The following is a 21,376-nucleotide window of genomic DNA, read 5'->3' on the forward strand; positions in this document are numbered from 1 at the left end:
AAACCCATATTTAGCAGCAAAAAGGACATAGACAACATATCAAATGTTGACAATGAAAATTTGGACTAATTCATGGAAAATATATGTTCATTTTGAATTTGATGCCAGCAACATGTTTCAAACAAAGTTGGGACAGGAGCATGTTTACCATTGTGCTGCTTCACTTCTTCATTTAACAACATTCTGTAAATGTTTATGAACTGAGACCATTTGCTAGTTTTGAGAAGGAAATGTTGTCCGATATAGGATTTCTGTTGCTCAACAGTATGGGGTATTCTTAGTCATGTTTTTCATTCCATGATGCATCTAATTTGACAAGTCTGGACTGCAGACAGGCCATATAGCACCTGGACTCTTCCTCTATTATGGAGAAATACTATTTAAATGTGTGCAGAATTCATTTTGCCATTGTTTCCTGAAATACTCAAGGTCGTCCCTATAAAAAATACTTTGGAATTTTTGCTTTGGGAAACTTCTGAGATCTATTGGATCTGTTGAAACTAGCTTTCAGCTTTCACCAGGTTTCCGCCCCTGTTGAAACTAGTTTCCCTTTCAGCTTATCCACTGATAAAGCTGCTCTCCTCAGCTAGCTGCCATTTCATTCAACAGGACTAGAGATCCACTTAGGAGGAGCGATAACTTCAACTTAAAGGTCAGTCATGCTCTGTAATCAATTTTACCCAAGTGAATATGTGTATACTCAAGAAATAGATGGTAATGGATAACTTCATACATCACAAAATATCTGTATTGTATGTTATTGATTGTGTTTGATGGAATGAAATTCTTCAAGTCAGAATCATTTATAAAAGGTAAGAGGCTCAGGACTTTACATTGACTTTAAACCAGTTAGTATCAGGTAGTTCAATTTGATTTTGTTGATTAATTATCATAAATTATATATGTATGTATATATATATATATTTTTTTTTTAAAGAATGAAGAGTGAGGGGGGACTTTTTCATATGAAAAGGGCTATGTGAGATTGTTTTTGTCTGCAAATGCTTAGCAGAATCTAGAAAGCCTACAGAACTCCTAAAGAAAGTTTGTGGATTTTTTTTTGTTTTAGCACCCGTATTGAAGTTTTTCCAATGTTTCATGAGTACAACTTTGTTGAATGGAAGAAAATAAATGGTAATGCCTATATTTTGTCATCTTGCCTCTCCTGTAGCCTATAATTAAAAACGCGATGGTGTAAATTTTGATATTTATGGATGACAATAGCCCTTTTTTACCATAAGGTTTTCAAGGGAATTAACTCATAATTATGACCGCAGCGCAGCGCAGCGGCGGTCATATAGGTTTAGTCAGATTTTTTTTCGTCAAGGATTCCCGGGACACTGAAAGACCGGGGTACACAAAACTTGGTGGGCATGTAACCCCACATGGATAGCATGGAACCGTCGTTTTTCGTTTTGATCTGTAGCCCCCCCCCCGCTGGACTGAACCCCCCGAAAAGAGGTTAGGGCAGACACAGTTTTCTGTGAATATCTCGAGAACCGTAGGGTTTAGGAGGACCACCTTTTTTTTGTATGTTGATCATAAGGGGCCATGTCAACCCATTCCATAACCACTAATTTCATGTACAGCGTCACCTAGTTAAAAACAAAAAAGTAAAAATGAGGTGTTGTAATCGCAGGTATCTGTGACCTAACATGGTCAAAACTGCACGAAATTGGAAGTGTAGGATCATTATGACACCCACCGTGGACTTCCGTTCATGGGGGGCCATAGAATAAATTAATTTATGTGTAGTGACCATACACCAACAGAGTTTTCTGTGAATATCTTGAGAACCGCAGGGCCTAGGATGACCAATTTTTTGCGTATGTTTGCCTCCAGGGGTCATGTAACCCATTCCATATGCACACATAAACAGATACACACGCACACACATACATTCACAGTGATCATATGTATGACACATACTCACATAGTAGACATATGTACACAAGCATGCACATGCACACACACAGGCACATACAAAGGCATACACACAAGCACATGCACGCAAACACACACACACACATAAACATGTACACGCACACATGCACACAATTCAAGAATTTCTCAGAATTATGAACAGGCAAGATGGGGGTGGGGTTGTATAAAATGTATTTTACATGTGAAATCTATGAACTAATCATGTTTTGGTACTTCTTGTCTAGCAGATACCAGTGGAAATTGAGTGTGCATAATGCAATTCAGTGAGACAGTTAGAATCATATATGCCTTTCAGCGTGACTTATTTTTGTGGAAAAAATGTGCTGGACTGGGCGGCAGTCATATTTTGTACCACTCTGCGGTACATCTAGTTACTGCGTGGAGTCGAAATGTAAAGGTTAAATATGCATAAGATGTATTAGCATACAAATTGTGATTAGCAATGTTAATGCTAATTAACAAAGCAATTGAATGGGCTAGAACTAACTAGCCTACTTTTAGGAGGGCTGTGATCTCTGAAAATGTATATTTTCCTAATCAAACTCTTGCTAAAGCCCTCCTTACACTGACAAACTTTGGAAAGATTTGCAAAGATTTGGAAAAGATTTTTGAAAGACTACAGTCTGAGACCCTCTCACATAGTAGAGTTTTAAGTCACAGACTATGATTTTGCAATGACTAGGAATCTTGCAGGGTCACTATTTACAAGACTGCAACTAGATTCCCTTAAATTATTACCCATTGTGCAATAGATAAACAGGAACTGAAATGCTGGCCTACTAAACTCAAAGTCGTATTTTCGTGTTTCTGCAGCATTGTTTCATGCCTGACATCCCTAACCGATATAGAGTTGTTCTGTCACGTGGAAGAGCCGACTAAATATGTATAAGAAATGACCAATATTATAAGAATAACAAATAATCATATAGGCTACAGCTGTCGCCTACTTTGCCCCTTCCTGTTTGGTGTTGAAGAGAGGTCACTATTGGTTTTTATAGTTCACGTCACTATTTGCATGAGCCACGACTAGAAAGACTTGCGATAATATCAAACATGTTTGATATTGTCGTAACGGCAAAACTAGAGAAGGATTGACTCCGACTGACTTAAAACCGCTAAGATTGGCACCTTACACTTAACGATCTAGTTGATGGGAGCGCGCCGCGATTCCAGTACAACTCCCATGATTTCTGTCCGACTTTGGAAATTTAGTCGCCGACTGTGAAAACAGACCAAAATCGTACAATGTAAGGTCGCCATAAGGCTACATGGTTGGACACTGTAGATACTACTGCCTACTATAGTTGGCTAGCTATGGAGTTTAAGTAAAAGTCCCGCAAAAGTCTTGTCAGAAAGCGATTACGTAAATGTTTTTTGGTATATTCAACGTGTTTAATAATTTTTCCCGAAGTGTTTACAACTTAGTGTTAACTAATAATTGTTGCAAACTGGTAACATCGACGCACCAGTTAGCAGCAGAGAGTAGAAGCCATCAGGCAAGTGTTATTTAGACTAGATGTACCGCAGAGTGGTACAAAATATGACTGCCGCCCAGTCCAGCATATTTTTTTTCAGAAAAATAAGTCACGCTTGTCAAATTGTGTTCATTTCCTACTTTGTTCCTTTTTTGTGTGTTTGTAATTAAGTGTCTACAGAGTGTGTGGTTGTTTTTGTGTATATGTGTTTTGTGTGTGTTTTTTGTGTGTGTGTGTGTGTGTGTGGGTGCTAGGGGTGTAAAGATTAACCGATACGTATCGGTATCCGTTTTTAACGTGTAAGATACGGCTACATCGATATGTGAAGCCCCGTATCGGAATAAAACTGAAATGAACCGGTCATTATATCGATTTACTTGTTACAAATCGGTTCACAACGTTTTCTGCTCGCTCAGACTCTCATTTACGTTCCAAGCAGCGCGTTTATCCCACGTCCGGTTTTGAAACTATATGTGACACGGAATTGTGGGTAATGCAGTTCGTTTTTGGCTACATTCATTAACCAAAGTTGTCAAATGACCTCATTACCCATACATCTACTGCAACTTAAGCATGTGACAACTCGCACTTGGTCGTTTGTTTTACAGTTTTTACTCTTTTGTTTTTCAAAATCCAGCGTGAAATGAAACACTTAACAGCAACGATAGTCTGTAGAGTATAGCCTTATGTTTGATGAAGGGATTTCCTTAACTCATTGAGTGCCAAAAACGTAATATTACGTTTTTCCTTCCCATGCGTTGAGTGCCAAAAACGTAATATTACGTTTTTAGCTTTTTTTTTTAATTACTAAACTAGACACTCTAACACACCTTATATGTGATTTTGGGAACTCTGTGATGAATGAAAATGAAATATATGACGATCGTGAAACTCATGAAAACGGACAATCTGGACATTTTATCATAACTCGGTTGCCGCTTTGGGTCGAATCAGCGATGCATGCACGTCAGGTCAAAACCAGGCCATTTTCGTGGGTCTATCACGAGGTGGCAGTCTCGCCAGGTCTCACTGATCACTTCCCGGAATGTTTACACGAGTAAGTAACAGGCAACACTTCATATTTCATGAAAGACGTTATATCTCTATTTCTAGAAAAAAACAGCGATTTTGATGAAAACTAGCCACTGTTTAGCTTGGGATTTCTCAGGAACAGAGGCGTGTAGAAATACATGGTTTGCACCCACTGAGAGCTTAAAGTCTGACCTTTTAATCGAGCTATTGTACGTGTTCATAGCTATAACACAGAATATGCTGTGGCTGTACAAAAATCATCAACAATGGTCTAGATTGCTGGCACTCTAGGACAAAGCTCCCGAAAACAGCTTGGCATTCAATGAGTTAAGCACTGTCTTAAGCACTGTGTATTTTATTTCGGTATTGTCTTACCTCAACAAGGCTACAGCTCCCTGAAAACAATCAGATATAACTCTATAAAATGTATAAAGTCTATAAAAAAAATATGTTGTATTTGGCAGCTGTGTTTGACTGAAATGTAGACTATTCTTTTTTCATTTCAATACAGTATATGAAACAAACCTCAGTTTAGATAATCATATTCACACATTTTTTCACACATTTTTTTTGCCTAATTGACAACCGTGACCATAATAACTGATAATATAAAATTAATGTGCACCTTGAGCAAATGATAAAAAATCTTTCAGAATGCTTTCCATTCTTGAACTGCATCGAATTACATCGAATCGCATCGAATCGTACTGAATCGTTTTTTATGAACATATATCTTTTCTTGTATTGAATCGTGCCCATGTATCTAGATGCGAATCGTAACGTCTTTTACATGAGAGATTCACACCCCTAGTGTGTGCGTGTGTTTGTGTATGTAGGTGTGTTTGTATGTGTGGGTGCATGTGTGTGTGTGTGTGTGTGTGTATGTGTGTTTATGTGTTTGTGTGCGTGTTTGTGCGTGTCGTGTGTGTGCATGTATGTGTGTGTGCATGTGTAGTGCGTGTGTGTGCGCGCATGTGTGTGTGTGTGTGCGCACGTGTGTGTGTCTTTATGTATGTGTATATAAATAAAGCAAATCAGGGAACCACCTACTCTGCGATAAATGCCATGGGATCTTTATCAACCATGGTGAGTCAGGACCTCAATTTAACATTCATGCAAAGGAAAACATCTCCCGCAGTACAGTGTCCCTGTCACTGCAATAGGACAGTGGGATTTTATACAACCCCACACCCATCTTGCCTGTTCATAATTCTGAGAAATTTTTGAATTTTGTGCGTGTACATGTTTATGTTTATGTGTGTGTGTGTGTGTGTGTGTTTGCGTGCATGTGCTTGTGTGTGTGCCTGTGTGTGTGCATGTGCATGCATGTGTACATATGTCTACTATGTGAGTATGTGTCATACATATGATTACTGTGCATGTATGTGTGTGCGTGTGTATCTGTTTATGTGTGCATATGGAATGGGTTAACATGACCCCTGGAGGCAAACATATGCAAAAAATTGTTCATCCTAGGCCCTACGGTTCTCAAGATATTCACAGAAAACTCAGTTGATGTATGGTCACTACACATAAATTAATTTATTCTATGGCCCCCCATGAACGTCCACGGTGGGTGTCATAATGATCCTACACTTGTGCGTGATCTTTACACTTGTGCGTGTACGTGTTTATGTTTGTGTGTGTGTGTGTGCGTGCACGTGCTTGTGGGTGTGCCTGTGTGTGTGCCTGTGTGTGTGCATGTGTATGCATGCGTACATATGTCTACTGTGTGTGTATGTGTCATACTGTCACACATGCTGGCTCAAGCATATGAAACATAAAGGGAGGTCCACGCGAGAGTAACAATAAAGTATATTTATTAAATAATTATAGAAAAGTCAGTATATGGAAGCTAAAAACTAAAGTGTAGTGCATAGTGTCTAGGGGTATGAGTACAAGTGTTCGACAGCATAACATAACATAACATAACATAAGCACTATAACGACGGCCGAGAGGAGAGGGAGTTCCTCTGCATCCTGAGAGTGGGCCATTTTAACATCTGGCTCATTAGGACCAATCGACAGCACACCTGTGCCCACCTGCACGGCTACAGCCCCCTGCTGGAAGATGAAAATATTTACAGAACAGGGGCGGGGTTTGGTGCAGGTCTGACAGGGTCCTGACACCCCCCCCCCTTAAAACAGACAACCCACCTTGGTGGGACGTCTGCACCAAGAGCAAACATAATCAAACACCAAACATTTTAAGCTATGAAATATTTAAAAACATAAGGGCATAGACAACAATAGAAACCAACCACCATCAACACCCATAACCCAACCAGACTTAAGCAACCCATCCATCACCAGTCTGTAACATCCCACTACCCTCTAGACTCCCCCAAACCTCCATGTCAGCACAACCAGCAATCTCCCGGCGCCTGGAAAAAGCAAATCTAAGGATAGACCGGACAGGAGACAGGAGAGACACAAGGACAGATGAGACAGAACAAGACATGACAATCACTCAGTCATCCTCATCCAAGGCACGGGACAGGGCATCAGCCATGACATTATCCGTACCACGGATGTGACGAATGTCTAAATTATAAGGCTGCAAAAACAGTGCCCAGCGCATCAGCCGCTGGTTGGGGTTCTGAAGTGTGTGCAAAAATGTAAGAGGATTGTGGTCCGAGTACACAATCACCGGCTGTGCACCACTTTCCACATAGACATCAAAATGTTGCAACGCCCACACCAAGGCGAGGGCCTCCTTTTCGATAGTTGAATAGTTGAACTGATGCTTATTAAACTTACGTGAGAAGTAGCATACGGGTCTATCTATGCTAGCATCATCTGTTTGCAAAAGCACAGCCCCTGCCCCTACCTGGCTTGCATCCACTTGAATCTTAAATGGTCTATCTGACCGAGGAGCAGCCAGGACAGGTGCTGAGCTTAACAGCTGCTTAACATTCTCAAAAGCATTTTGACACTCTGATGACCAAACAAATTTCACCCCTCCCTTTAGGAGGTCTGTGAGTGGTGACACAACAGTGGAAAAATTGGAGCAGAAACTCCGATAATATCCTACCATCCCCAGAAAACGCATTAACTCCCGCTTAGTATTAGGAGGAGGGAAACGGTCAATGGCCAGCACCTTAGCCCTGATGGGGCATACCTGACCTTGACCCACAACTTTCCCCAAGTAGACTATGGTAGCATGAGCAAATTCGCATTTGGCCAGGTTTACAGTCAACTTTGCCTCAACCAGCCTCTCAAAAAGTGCACGGATACACGACAGGTGTGACTCCCAGGTGTCACTAAAAGCCACCACATCGTCTAAGTACACCGCACACCCTTTGAGACCAGATATGACATGGTTCATTAAACGCTGGAACGTTGAGGGCGCGTTGCGTAGGCCAAAACTCATAACAGTATATGAATAAAGACCTGACGGCGTCACAAATGCTGATACTTCTTGTGCTCGTAGTGTCAACGCCACCTGATAGTAACCTTTCAATAGGTCAAACTTACTGACGAAGCGTGCAGAGCCTACTTGGTCTATACAGTCATCCATTCTGGGGAGTGGGAATGAATCTGGCTTTGTAACTTTATTCACCTTACGGTAATCAGTACAAAAGCGATAGGTATTATCTGGCTTACCCACCAGCAAACAGGGAGACGCCCAGCTTGAGTATGAGGGTTTAGCCAAACCATGATCCAGTAAATAGTTAACTTCAGCATCTAAAAACTTCTGCTTTTGTGGAGCAACTCGATAAAAACGTTGACGGATAGGCTGTGCGTCGCCAACATCAATATCATGCTGAATTAAATCTGTACAAGAGAGATTATCTGAAAACAGGCATTTAAACGACCGAATCAAAGATTGTAGCTCTTCTTTACATTGAGGTGACAAGTGATTTAAAAGACAGTCCAAATTTGCAAGAGTCTCCGAATTTTTCAGCCGAGGCTGTAACACTGTGTCGTCTGGACCAATCACATCATCATCCGCTGCCACCAGCTGAGATGTAATGGGCCCACACTCTACTACAGCCAAAGCAGCAGATTTAACTTGCTCGCCACTGGAGTCAATTCCACTAGATTGAGAATAATATGGCTTCAGCAAATTGATGTGACATAACTGCGTTGATCTTTTCCTGTCTGGCGTTGCCACCAGATAGTCACGTTCTGTCACCTGACGCACAACAGAATATGGCCCGACAAACTTCGCGCAAAAGGGCGACCCAGGCATCGGCAGCAAAGCCAGCACCTGGTCTCCAGGACTAAAAACTCGCTCCACTGCCCGGCGGTCAAAATAAGTCTTCATCCTCCCCTGGGCCTTAGCAAGATTTTCACTAGCAAGCTTACCTGCCAGGAACAGCCTGCGTCGGAAACCATTGACATAATCGATCACATTTTCCGGAGGGGAAGATTTCTCCAACCCGTCTTTTAAAACAGATAATGGGCCTCGAACATTATGTGCAAAAACAAGATCGTTTGGACTGAACCCTGTGCTGTCCTGTACAACTTCCCGTGCTGCCAACAACAGCCACGGAAGCCCATCCTCCCAGTCCCGATTTAACTCCAAACAATAAGCACGCAGAAGAGACTTTAGAGTAGAGTGAAAACGCTCCAGAGCGCCTTGACTCTGTGCGTGGTATGCGCTACTTAATTGTTGTTTAATGCGTAGCTAAGTCAACACTTCCTTAAACATCTTCGACGTGAAATTGCTACCACGATCACTTTGTATGACTTTGGGGATACCGAAAATAGAAATAAATTGAGACAGCGCTTTTACTACGGGCTTGGTCTTGATGCTGCGCAATGGGTAAGCGGCCGGATACCTTGTAGTCTGGCACATCACAGTCAATAAATAGGCACACCCTGATTTCGCACAAGGCAGTGGACCAACACAATCAATGAGAAGATGTTCAAACGGCTGTCCTACTGCTGAAATTGGGCATAACGGCGCAGGTTTGATTGACTGATTGGTTTACCCGCAATCTGACAGACATGGCAGGTTTTCACAAACTTAGCCACATCACGTTTCACTTTCGGCCAATAAAAATGCTGTAACAGCCGACGGTACGTTTTGCGGACACCAAAGTGCCCGGAAACCCCACCATGTGCAGTCTGCAAAACTAAATCACGATATTCCCTCGGCATAACCACTTGCAACACCGGTTCTTGAACGTCATGATCAGATGGCAACCACTTACGCACCAATAAACCATCAACAGTAAAATAACCACTCATCGCGCTCCTCATATCACCCTCAGACAATGCTGCATTAAGTAGCTCAGTTAACTCTTCATCATTTATTTGTGCCGCAATTAAATCAACACGAGACAGAGAGGACGGTAACACAGGTAAAATTGGACAAGCACGGTCATTATTTTCAGACTGATCTTCCTCTTGTGCGCGACTCATGGCCCGAGTCACCGCACAAGCCGTAAAAACATCTGGGAACTCATTTGCACATACATCAGACTCAACTGGCAAAACGGGCTCAATTTTCACAACAGGAGGTGGTGGCACACCCGGCCAAACACATCCACCAGCTATATTGTTCCCAATTATCACATCCACCTTTGGCACAGGCAATGAGGGACGAACAGCCATGACAAACTCTCCTTGCACCAGATCAGAATTCAACTCCACCCGATGGAGAGGAACGGAGATGGTCTGCATCCCAATCCCACGGATCAGGACGCAGCTCCCAGTGTCGGACTCTTTATTAAATGGCAAGACTGACTGAACGATAAAGCTCTCACTTGCTCCTGTGTCGCGCAATACTCTTACGGGCACTTTAACAGAACTACCGACCAAGGACACATAGCCCCTTGTAATAAACGGACCATAGCTCTCACTAGTACATTCATCAGAACCATTACGTCCTTTCTGCGACTCCTCCTTGGAAGGACGAGCGCTCTCACCACCCAACCCCTCCGTAGAGTTATCACAAGTCGGAGTCCTCACCGTAGAGGAGACAGTCCGGCCAGACCAGGCCACCAAACCCACCCCGGCCTTTTCAGAAATAGACTTGGAGGAATTCCGGTTTCGTTGTCGGTCATGCAATAAGGGACACTCTTTCTTCCAATGACCCTTACCCATGCAATAATGGCAATTTCCCTCATCAGATTTATTTCGTGCTCCATAATCTGCTCTAGGGCCACTAGTAAAACGTCTGGGGCGAAAATCATCACGGCTAAAACTATGGGGGGCTTGATCTCTTGGTTTATTTTTGTGAGTCAGAACAAATTGATCTGCGAGGACTGCAGCTTCTGCCGCGGTTTTGACTTTATGTTCATTTATATAAGTTGCAAGTCGGTCTGGAATAATATTTTTAAACTGTTCCAACACGACCAAATCGACTAGACTCTCGTATGTTTTAACCCCTTCGGCCGCGCACCAACGCAAGAACACCCCATTCAACTCACGAGCCAGTTCGGTGTGTGTTTGCCTATCCCCTTTCCTCCGATTTCTAAAACGTTGCCTGTATGCCTCCGGAATGAGCTCGTAAGCCTTCAGAATAGCGTCTTTTACCGCTTTATAACTTTTACGCTCCTCTGCGCTAAGGGCGACAAAAGCATCCTGGGCACGACCCGTAACCACTGCCTGCAATAACAACGTACATTCGTCATCTTTCCAACCACGATCATTCGCTATATTTTCAAACAATGAAAAGAAGACATCGGGGTCACGTTCATTAAATTTAGGCAGAAATCGGATCATATTTGACAGGTTTAACTCTGGATTTGGCTGAGGTGCAGGCCCAAACCTATCAGGGCCACCACCTGGAATTTTGCCCTCTTCAATAAGCCTAAACCGCTCTCGCTCAAGCTCATTTTCTCTCTCGATCTGTCGCTCACGCACTTTCAACCTTTCGTATTCAAGTAATCTTTCCTGTTCCCTTTCTGCCGCTGCCAATTTTAGTTCTTTTTCTTTCGCTTCAGCTCTACTAGCTGACAATTTATCACGCTGAATTTGTAACTCCAGTATAGCCCTTTGCTCCTCAAACGTCAAATGACCACCTCTAGGGGTAGATGTATCTGTTGGAGCAATTGGATCTGGTTCTACATTTAAAGAAAGAACATCCATTTCTACCAATCTTTCCGCAACCAATTGTTTTATTTCTCTCTTGTTAGCCGATTTCGGAAGGTTTAAATTAAATCGGTAATGCTGGGCGACTTGTCGCAGTTGTTCTTTCGTAAGACTATTCAAACCCTCTTCCGATGGCAAAGAAAAAAAGTCACTGAGATTTTCCATGTAAACTTTAGACCAACTGGTAATTCAACAAAACTTCACAGAACAAACAGGTGCCAAAATAATCTACGTTGTCTACTTCAACGAATGCCTCTCTCATTCAAAAACCCTTAAAATCAACCAAATCATGCGCGTCTTTTATTCAGTGAAACCAAGCGTCAGAGAACACCGGGGAAATAAACTGGCCACTAACAGGAGCTGCCCCAGCATCTAACTACTAGCACACACCCTGAATATTTCCATAGCCTATGTCTTCAGCGTGCCCTCTTGCGATTAGATTGCTAGCCAGTCTCCCCACGTTCGACACGCCAACCTAAACTAAACAATTTACAATAAAACAAAAAACTTTTAGGCGGTCTCACCTAACACCAGGGGTTTACGTAGCTCCAACTTACCCTAATTTGGTCTCCACCAGGCCTCAAACGCCAAGCAACACATGAACAAAGCCGCATGCAAAAGGTAATCCTGCATCTATGCACAGGACGCAGTGGAACTCCCTCTCACCGTCGCAGCAAACCGGAAACCGCAAATCAATTAACCAAAGTAATTAAGCAACACTACCAAATAGCAACCAAATCCGAATTGATTCCGGACGAGATCCCCCACATGTCACACATGCTGGCTCAAGCATATGAAACATAAAGGGAGGTCCACGCGAGAGTAACAATAAAGTATATTTATTAAATAATTATAGAAAAGTCAGTATATGGAAGCTAAAAACTAAAGTGTAGTGCATAGTGTCTAGGGGTATGAGTACAAGTGTTCGACAGCATAACATAACATAACATAAGCACTATAACGACGGCCGAGAGGAGAGGGAGTTCCTCTGCATCCTGAGAGCGGGCCATTTTAACATCTGGCTCATTAGGACCAATCGACAGCACACCTGTGCCCACCTGCACGGCTACAGCCCCCTGCTGGAAGATGAAAATATTTACAGAACAGGGGCGGGGTTTGGTGCAGGTCTGACAGGGTCCTGACACATACGTATGACTACTGTGAATGTATGTGTGTGTGTGTGTGTGAATATCTGTCAGCCAGAGATATTGTGATTACAACACCTAATTTTTGCCTAATTTTTGCTTTTTAATTTTTAACTAGATGGCGCTATACATGAAATAAGTGGTTATGGGATGGGTTGACATGGCTCCTTAAGACTGACATACAAAAAGGTGGTCCTCCTAGACCCTACGGTTCTCGAGATATTCACAGAAAACTGTGTCCGGCCACCTACTGGCCAGTTGGTGTACAGTAACATAAATTAATTTATTGTGTGGCCGCCCATGAACGGAATTCCACGAAACTTGGCGTGCCTTCAGAGGGTGTCATAATGATCCTACACTTCCAATTTCGTGCAGTTTTGACCATGTTAGGTCACAGATACCTGCGATTACAACACCTCATTTTTACTTTTTTGTTTTTAACTAGGTGACGCTGTACATGAAATTAGTGGTTATGGAATGGGTTGACATGGCCCCTTAACTCATTGAATGCCAAGCCGTTTTCGGGAGCTTTGTCCTAGAGTGCCAGCAATCTAGACCATTGTTGATGATTTTTGTACAGCCACAGCATATTCTGTGTTATAGCTATGAACACGTACAATAGCTCGATTAAAAGGTCAGACTTTGAGCTCTCAGTGGGTGCAAACCGTGTATTTCTACACGCCTCTGTTCCTGAGAAATCCCAAGCTAAACAGTGGCTAGTTTTCATCAAAATCGCTGTTTTTTTCTAGAAATGGAGATATAACGTCTTTCATGAAATATGAAGTGTTGCCTGTTACTTACTCGTGTAAACATTCCGGGAAGTGATCGGTGAGACCTGGCGAGACTGTCACCTCGTGATAGACCCACGAAAATGCCTGGTTTTGACCTGACGTGCATGCGTCACTGATTCGACCCAAAGCGGCAACCGAGATTATGATAAAATGTCCAGATAAAATGTCCAGATTGTGCGTTTTCATGAGTTTCACGATCGTCATATATTTCATTTCTATTCATCACAGAGTTCCCAAAATCACATATAAGGTGTATTAGAGTGTCTAGTTTCGTAATTTAAAAAAAAAGCTAAAAACGTAATATTACGTTTTTGGCACTCAACGCATGGGAAGGAAAAACGTAATATTACGTTTTTGGCACTCAATGAGTTAAGATCAACATACAAAAAAAAAGATGGTCTTCCTAAACCCTACGGTTCTCGAGATATTCAAAAGTATCTGCCCGTGAGAGCCAATCAAAGAACCCTAATCTTCTAGCGCCACCAACAGGTTGAAATTCATCATTCATCAGAGCTACAGGAAATTAGGTCATATCTCAGCAATGCTTTCACATATCAAAATCAAACTCGGTACATGGACTTGGGACCCCATCCTGAGAACACACAATAAATGTGCAGTCTTTTGACCACTAGGTGGGTGCTATAATCACAGGAAGTAGAATTATATCTCAGCAATGCTTTCATATTTAGAAACCAAACTTGGTATATGGACTTGGAACCCCATCCTGAGGGCACACAATAAATTTGGTGACCTTCGACCACTAGAGGGGGGTGCTAGAGTTACAGGAAGTAAGCTCATAATGCTTTCACATATCAAAACCAAACTTTGTATATGGACTTGAGACCCCATCCTGAGGACACACAATACATTTGGTGCACTTTGATCACTAGGGGCACTATATTTAGAAACACTTTCTCGTAACAACACCAGACTTAGTATGTGAACTTTTGACCACATCCTGAGGACACACTGTAAATTTGGTGACGTTTGACCACTAGGTGGGCATGGTGTTTTAAGTTTGCCATTGAAAACGGAATGAAATGTAGGCCTTCCTGCAAACAATGTAAGATTCAAGATTGCTTTTATTGTCATTCTAAAAAACACTTCAGGAGGTGCAGTGTAGAATGAAATTGCGTTGCATAGGACCACCATAAAAACAGACATAAAAACACCATCAGCAGCTATAAGCAATGCAATTTTAAATGAATAAATATGATGCAGTAAAACAATCCGATACATAAATGTAGTAGCTAGTAGTGTTGCGTGACCCGCATGACCCACGGGTTGGGGTGAGACTTCACGAGTGGGTCAGGTGAAATTTGATAGATAGGCTAGCAACGTTCTGGGTTAACATATTCATGTGCATGTGCGGTAGGCTAAAGTGGAATTCCCCCCTTCTGTTCCTCTCTCCTTCTCCAGCTCTGTCTAAAATGCACATGCACACCAGAGTTGATTGGATGCAAAAATACCCCATAGGAGGGGACAAAGCCTGAGAGATATAGAAATATACATGTGTATAAACATGTCCGATACATACATATATCATATGCACACATGCACACATCCATCCACATGCACATATACACACAGACATGCACACAGCCATACATTCCGCATTTTCTCAAATTACAGTGTGGTGCTGTTCAACAGTCCGATTGCAGTCCGAAAAAAAAGGTTTCGGAACCGCACACATCTACACCCTCGGCTGCGATACCCTACAGATCTACACCCTACAGATTTACACCCTTGGCTGCGATACCCTACAGATTTACACCCTTGGCTGCGATACCCTACAGATCTACACCCTAGGCTGCGATACCCTACAGATCTACACCCTAGGCTGTGATACCGCCTGCCTGAGGGCAGGAGAGAAAACAAGCTGTGGCAGGGGTGTGTGCAGTCATTGATGATTTTATTTGCCCTTGTAAGGCAGCATTGTTTGGTCAGGTTCTCATGGGTGACAGCGTTACCCCAATGGTCCTGACCTCACCCTCAGGGCCCTTTACTCTAAGGCGCTGCTGCTCTCATGCCAGAGAGAGATGTTGCTTGTTTTTTTCATTTGCTTGATGTATGGTCGGCTTAGGCTATCCAAGTAAAACAAATCAAATGAACCAAAGGCAGGCCTTGTATTAGGCTAGGTGAACTTGGCTATTAAACAGGAGACTTTCTGTAGCACATCTGTAAACAATTCTGGGTCTTAAATTTAAGTTGTATGTTTGCCATTTCTGGGCTATTGGTCTGTATGCATTTCCATGTTTGCATTGCACTGGTATACCAAATATTTTTTGACTGTGGTGCGCAATTTTACAGATGGATTGCACCTTGAAACAGTGTTTAACCCTGCCCGAATTCAACCCTTGCCATAACGTGTAGGGTGCATTGTGCTTGCTAGTATGATTAGTTTATTTTACCTTGTCGGCCAGCCAACAAGTGTGAAATCACGTGTAAGGTGACGTCACCAGTCGAAATAGCTGTACCCCCCCGAAATTCACGGTATAATTCGAACACTACGGCTATGCTCTATGGCAGTGGTCACCAACCTTTTTGAGCCCAAGATCCCTAACCTCGCCCTGAACAAAGGCAAGATCTACCTTGAAGCGTCAAAAGAAAATCAAAGCTAAAATACTTCCAATTTAAGGCCTTTTATTTAGGCAAATGTATCAGGTCAAAAATATTACATCCTCCACCCCCTTATAGGCGTCAATGAGATAACAACACTTTAACATAGTCTTTATTTACATGATTTTGGTTTTGATTTTCTAATTGGAGTAAGTGTTTGTGACAATATGTCATGATAAATTTGATGTTTGATCGCTGTTTTGGTATTAAGCATCTTTCACATAATTAATGCGTACTCTAGAAAGTGAAAGTAACCTAAGCCTAGGCCTACAATGCACTCCGTGTCTGTGCACGTCCGCAATCGATTACATTCTTCAAATGGAGAACAAATTCCTGATCGCTAAACTTTTGTTTTTTATTTTCTGTCAGTTAGCAGTTGATGTAGAAGCACCTAACATAATTTGACTTAAGCGGTGACAAGTCCTGTTGCGAGAGAGAGAGAGCGCACCTGCAAAGTGGTGCTGTGCGCGTGTGTGTCTCTGCATGGGGTTACGTTCGGTTCAAGTCAGAAGTTGGTTCGTCCGGTCCCGCATTCACGCTGCTCCATTATTAGATTAACGTTATCAGACAGCACTGTGAATGTACGCATTATGATGGCTAGGTCTTGAATAAATCATGCGCTATCCTATCCCACGCAACATGTGGGAATTTTGGTTTGGTGGCAAGTCCTAAAGATCTACTGGTCGATCACGATCGACGGGTTGGCGACCACTGCTCTACGGCTATGCTAGGTGAACGGTTCCCCTATTACAAGCCAAATTTTCTTTGTAAAAGTTATGTTATTGTAAGGCTGAAAATATTGAATAGTGTACCTTTAAAAGGCAGACATGAAGGAAACAAAGATGAGGCTAGAGAAGATTGCGAAGTTATTTTGTTCCAACTACTGACCATTTATAAAATGTGAGAGGGCACTGGAAAAAAAAAATTAAAACAATGGTTTTTGCCTTTGTGTAATGGAATTGGTGAGTCCTGAAGTCTGAAGTCCCCAATAATTTGTTTCCTCTAAAACATTTACCTGAAGCACATGATATTCCGATTGAAACACATTCCACTCAGATATTCACTTTTAATTGCAAACAGAAAATGTCTAGCTAGCATCATGTCGTTACATGCTTCCAAAGCAATGAAGGATGTTTCTACCAACTTAATATTACTGTATGCACATCACTGTTAATATTGTGCTATAAATGTGGCACAAACAAACAATGCTAGTTTGTGGATCAGCCATAGGCTATATTCGAATGAAACTGGTAAAATATCATTATGAGAATTGTGTAGACTTAATGTCCTTAAAGTGACAGTGCATCATTTATTTATTAGTTAAACAGCATCAAATTAGTAGTATTTCTTACATAATTAATATTTCAAAACAAAATTACTTTTTTGCATACAGCTTCACATGCTTTTTTGCTTACAGGTGGACATGCCTAATCTTTGTGTGTGTGTGTGTGTGTGTGTGTGGTTTGTACTGTAATTTGTGGACAAGCATTGTTACAGTATAAAGAAAACTTGAGTTTGTTATGTCCTTGTAACGTGTGTGTGTGTGTTTTCTAGGAACACTCCAGTTGACTCCAGGAACATGACTGATCCGGTGTGTCTGATTAAAAATGGGCCCGAAAGAAGCTTCAGTGTCCAGCAGGAGGCGGTGGAGATCCTGGAGCAGATCCGTCAGCCAGTGGTGGTGGTGGCTGTAGTGGGGCTCTACCGCACGGGAAAGTCCTACCTACTGAACCGGCTGGCTGGTAAAAAACCAGGTCTGAAGTCTTACAGTTTTTGCAAATATTGTTTGTTTTCTCAAAGAGTCACATTTTACGTGAGACTCACCTTTTTGAAATCAAATGAGATTTGTGCAAATACCAGGAGAACTTGTTTGGGGTAAATGAAGAGATTACAAATTTACCTAACACTGCTCTACCTCTTGTTGGGTCTCTGGCACCTACAGTAGCTGACAGCAAACCAATTCCCAATTGAAAGTACATTTGGACAATATCAATGCCTTTTCAACTTCAAGGAATGTAAACAGCAGGGAAATTAAACGTAGTTGTAGATTAAGCCTTTGCTGAATCCTCTAAAAAGTAGAGCTGCCTTTGTTGTTTGTTTTGTGTTTGTTTTAATGCAATTCTCTCAATTTCAAATAAAATGCATGTCTGTGTTGTTTAATACTAAACCCAAGGGGTGTGTATAAAGCCTGCCCACTTTTTGGCCTTTACATGACAGGATAGTGAAGCCATTACAGGAAATGAGTGAGGGAGAGAGATGGGTTTGGGTCAGGTCAGATTAGAACTTGGGTTCCTTTGGGACCTTGGGTTCCTCAGGTCAGACTGGAACTTGGGTTCCTATGGGCCCTGAGCTTGTTTGGGGTTCAGGACCCGATGCTACCGCTGCCCCTTTTTTAACCTGTTTGCATCCTCTGAGGCTCTTAATACATCAGGGGCCTCATTTATAAAGGCTTTTATAAAGGCTGCTACACAAGTGAACGTGAACGGGGCTGAAATGTGCATACGCATCTTTCCCCGGCAAAGTTGGGATTTATAAAAAAATCTATGCGGGAAAAGATGTGAATTTCTATGCATTCTTTCGACCGTCTGTTTTTCAGGCATGCAAATCAGTGACATCTAATGGGGAAATCACAAAATAAAGCTCAGAGGGCATAAATAAGATCTCAACGCTTCAACATTTCATTACGTTACTACCTTCGTGATCACTGTCATTCATTCATATCGCAGCCTATGAGGTTTGTAGCCAAGGCTGCAGCCAAATAGGTCTACACTAAACTGCAAACATTTTCAGTAAATTACGTTTAGTAAGACTCGTTTAGTAACACTCCATAATAAGGTGCCATAATAAATAGCAAACTAGTAATTACCTAACCCTTTGTTAATATTTGTTCATTGTTACTAAAATATCTATTTGTCACAAGTTAATAGGTTTTTCATCATTAATTAAATATTAGTTGTTTGCATAAAATCTGGATGTTAATGTTTTAACAAATCTATTAACTAATATTGTATTAATATTTGTTAATAGTTAACTAAATGTATTTTTGGCACTAATTAACAGTTATTTCTTAAATGTTAAATGTTTATTTACAAACTATATGTTAATATGAAATTTAATGACATATTATTATTTATCTATTTGTTATTAAACTGTGCTTCTGCCTATCCCATTATGAACCACTCCTCATAGGACCCTTACAATAAACTTGGTTGCTTAGTAATATATAGCTATCAGTGTGGGGCCCCTTATAATAAAGTTGGTTAAGCTTTAATTAATATATTAGTAATATAGTAATATACACACAGATTATAATATTATATCTACACAGATTAGTAATATACACAGACAGACAAAGCTATTGACATGAACAATTTTGATACAGTAGCTTATGTCTCACAGTCTGATAATCCTAGTACATCCGCACAGGTGAGATCTAGATTTGGTCGCATTCTCAAGCCAGTTGACAGACTGATTCAAACTATGTCAAGACAAGATATTGTTCACACACATCCGTCTATGCTGGCTATCTGCAGGTCAGTGTTTCAGGTTTTTCACGATTAGACATAGTTAGAGTTGAGGTCATACTGTACACACGTTTGATAACATGGTTATGTGGTCCAAACTTTTTATGGAATGTATGGTTTATGACTTTATGGTCTTGTGGCATGGGCAGACTGGCCATCTGGCATACCGGGCATTTTCCGACACACCTTTGGGGCCGATAGAATAGGCTATATATATAACTTAATTATTTTGGCCAACGATCGGCCCAAAGGAAGGACAATCAGCGGCCTATTGGTTACATTTCCATATGGACACTGGACTGATCCAATAACAGCTCACGTCAGGCCCCACCCCTCCCATTTTGGCTCAGAGCCAGGATTCTGTGAGCGCATCAAAAGTTAATCAAAGTTACCTACTGTACATGAAATTGCGGCGGGTGCCGGTAGTGACAATTGTGGAAAATTAACACCAATGTAGAATCTTCAAAAATACAATTTTGCAACTAGGCTAGCATATGTCAGCAGCATGTTGAAGTTCGTTGAGTTTGAACGAGGATGTAAGCAAGCATACAGAGCAGAGGGACAGTGAGCAGGTGGAGAGTGCGAGCCTAGTTGAGGCTACATGAAGAAGTCATTGGTGGAGCAGGTAGGCTAGTGTGACATGGCATGCTGACGATGATGATTATGATGATTTATTCATTGCGATAATGTAATGATATGGTAATGATAAGTAGTAAGGCCGTGCTGTGATTATAATAACAAATAGCGCAACTTAAATTTTCTAAATGAATGATTTGCAAACCCGGACAGCAAAAGAGTGTCAAATCGACATTAGGCCTATTGGTCAGATTGATCAGTGTCAGTATTGGATACCTTTGTGGTTGGCTGTCCTGTAATTGGTGACCCTCTGTCTAGTGTTTGAAAGTAGTGTACGTTTTGCCTTTGGAAGTACTATTTGGTTGCTACTTGAATTTGGTGAAATTCAGGGGAGGTGGGTGTAACAGAGTTAGAAATGTAGTTTCGGGTTTGTATGTGATTTTCGCCGTATTTAAACCGCTTTATTGAGATTGTGTTTTGGAGCCCCCTTTAAAGAAACTAAATAATGTTTATGTTCAAATTGTAGCTTAATGTGTAGCTCTGTCCTTCGGATGAGACGTTAAACCGAGGTCCTGACTCACTGTGGTCATTAAAGATCCCATGGCACTTATCGCAAAGAGCAGGGGATTCCCTGGTGTCCTGGCTAAATTCCAACCTAAATTCCCACCCCCAGTGTAATTGGCTCTTTCTCTCCCTCACTCTCCACCTCAAGCTGGTGTGTGGTGAGCGTTCTGGCGCATAGTGGCTGCCGTGCATCACCCAGGTGGGTGCTACATTGGTGGTGGTTAGTGAGGTCCCCCCTTCCATGTAAAACGCTTTGAGTGTTGAGAAAAGCGCTATATAAATGTAACGTGTTAATGCAAAATTCTTTCGAATGAATGTAAATTATTTGATGTTTACTTCTGCTAACATCGACACCCATGGATGTGCAAAGAGATATTGCTTTTGTGAACAAAATATAAGCCTATAACTTTTTCCCCAAGTCTCCTAGAAGACTATTCTATTAAAACACGCACCATTGAACATCTCTATACTCACCTTACGTCTTTTCTCTCATTTGGGCCACAGATAACTAGACTGCAGGTATTCCGAGACAACCAAAAACCCAGATATGAAATAATGCCCCATGCATCTTGTACTGATTATTTGTTTCAGTACAAATATTAATACTTTGCACCTCATGGTGTACGCTGTATGATGAGCCCAAACACATGGCAAAACAT

At 41.6% G+C, this 21,376-nt stretch overlaps 1 protein-coding gene across 1 annotated transcript in view; it reads left to right on the forward strand.

Annotated features, from left to right (window-relative positions):
* Positions 1-614: 614 nt before the first annotated feature.
* The window catches only part of LOC143133588 (guanylate-binding protein 1-like), a 54,440-nt gene continuing 33,678 nt past the window's right edge, over positions 615-21,376 (forward strand). Inside the window, exons 1-2 of the mRNA XM_076293337.1 lie at positions 615-652; positions 17,608-17,807. Of these exons, the coding sequence (XP_076149452.1) occupies positions 17,633-17,807 (175 nt within the window). The 5' untranslated portion in view covers positions 615-652; positions 17,608-17,632. The remainder of the gene's footprint in view (positions 653-17,607; positions 17,808-21,376) is intronic.

The sequence above is a fragment of the Alosa pseudoharengus genome, unplaced genomic scaffold (genome assembly GCF_046254945.1).
Source record: "Alosa pseudoharengus isolate Yale_2024_CS ecotype anadromous, Long Island Sound unplaced genomic scaffold, YU_APseudo_1.1 YU_APseudo_1.1_scf_2, whole genome shotgun sequence".
In the NCBI taxonomy this organism is placed as follows: Eukaryota; Metazoa; Chordata; class Actinopteri; order Clupeiformes; family Clupeidae; genus Alosa; species Alosa pseudoharengus.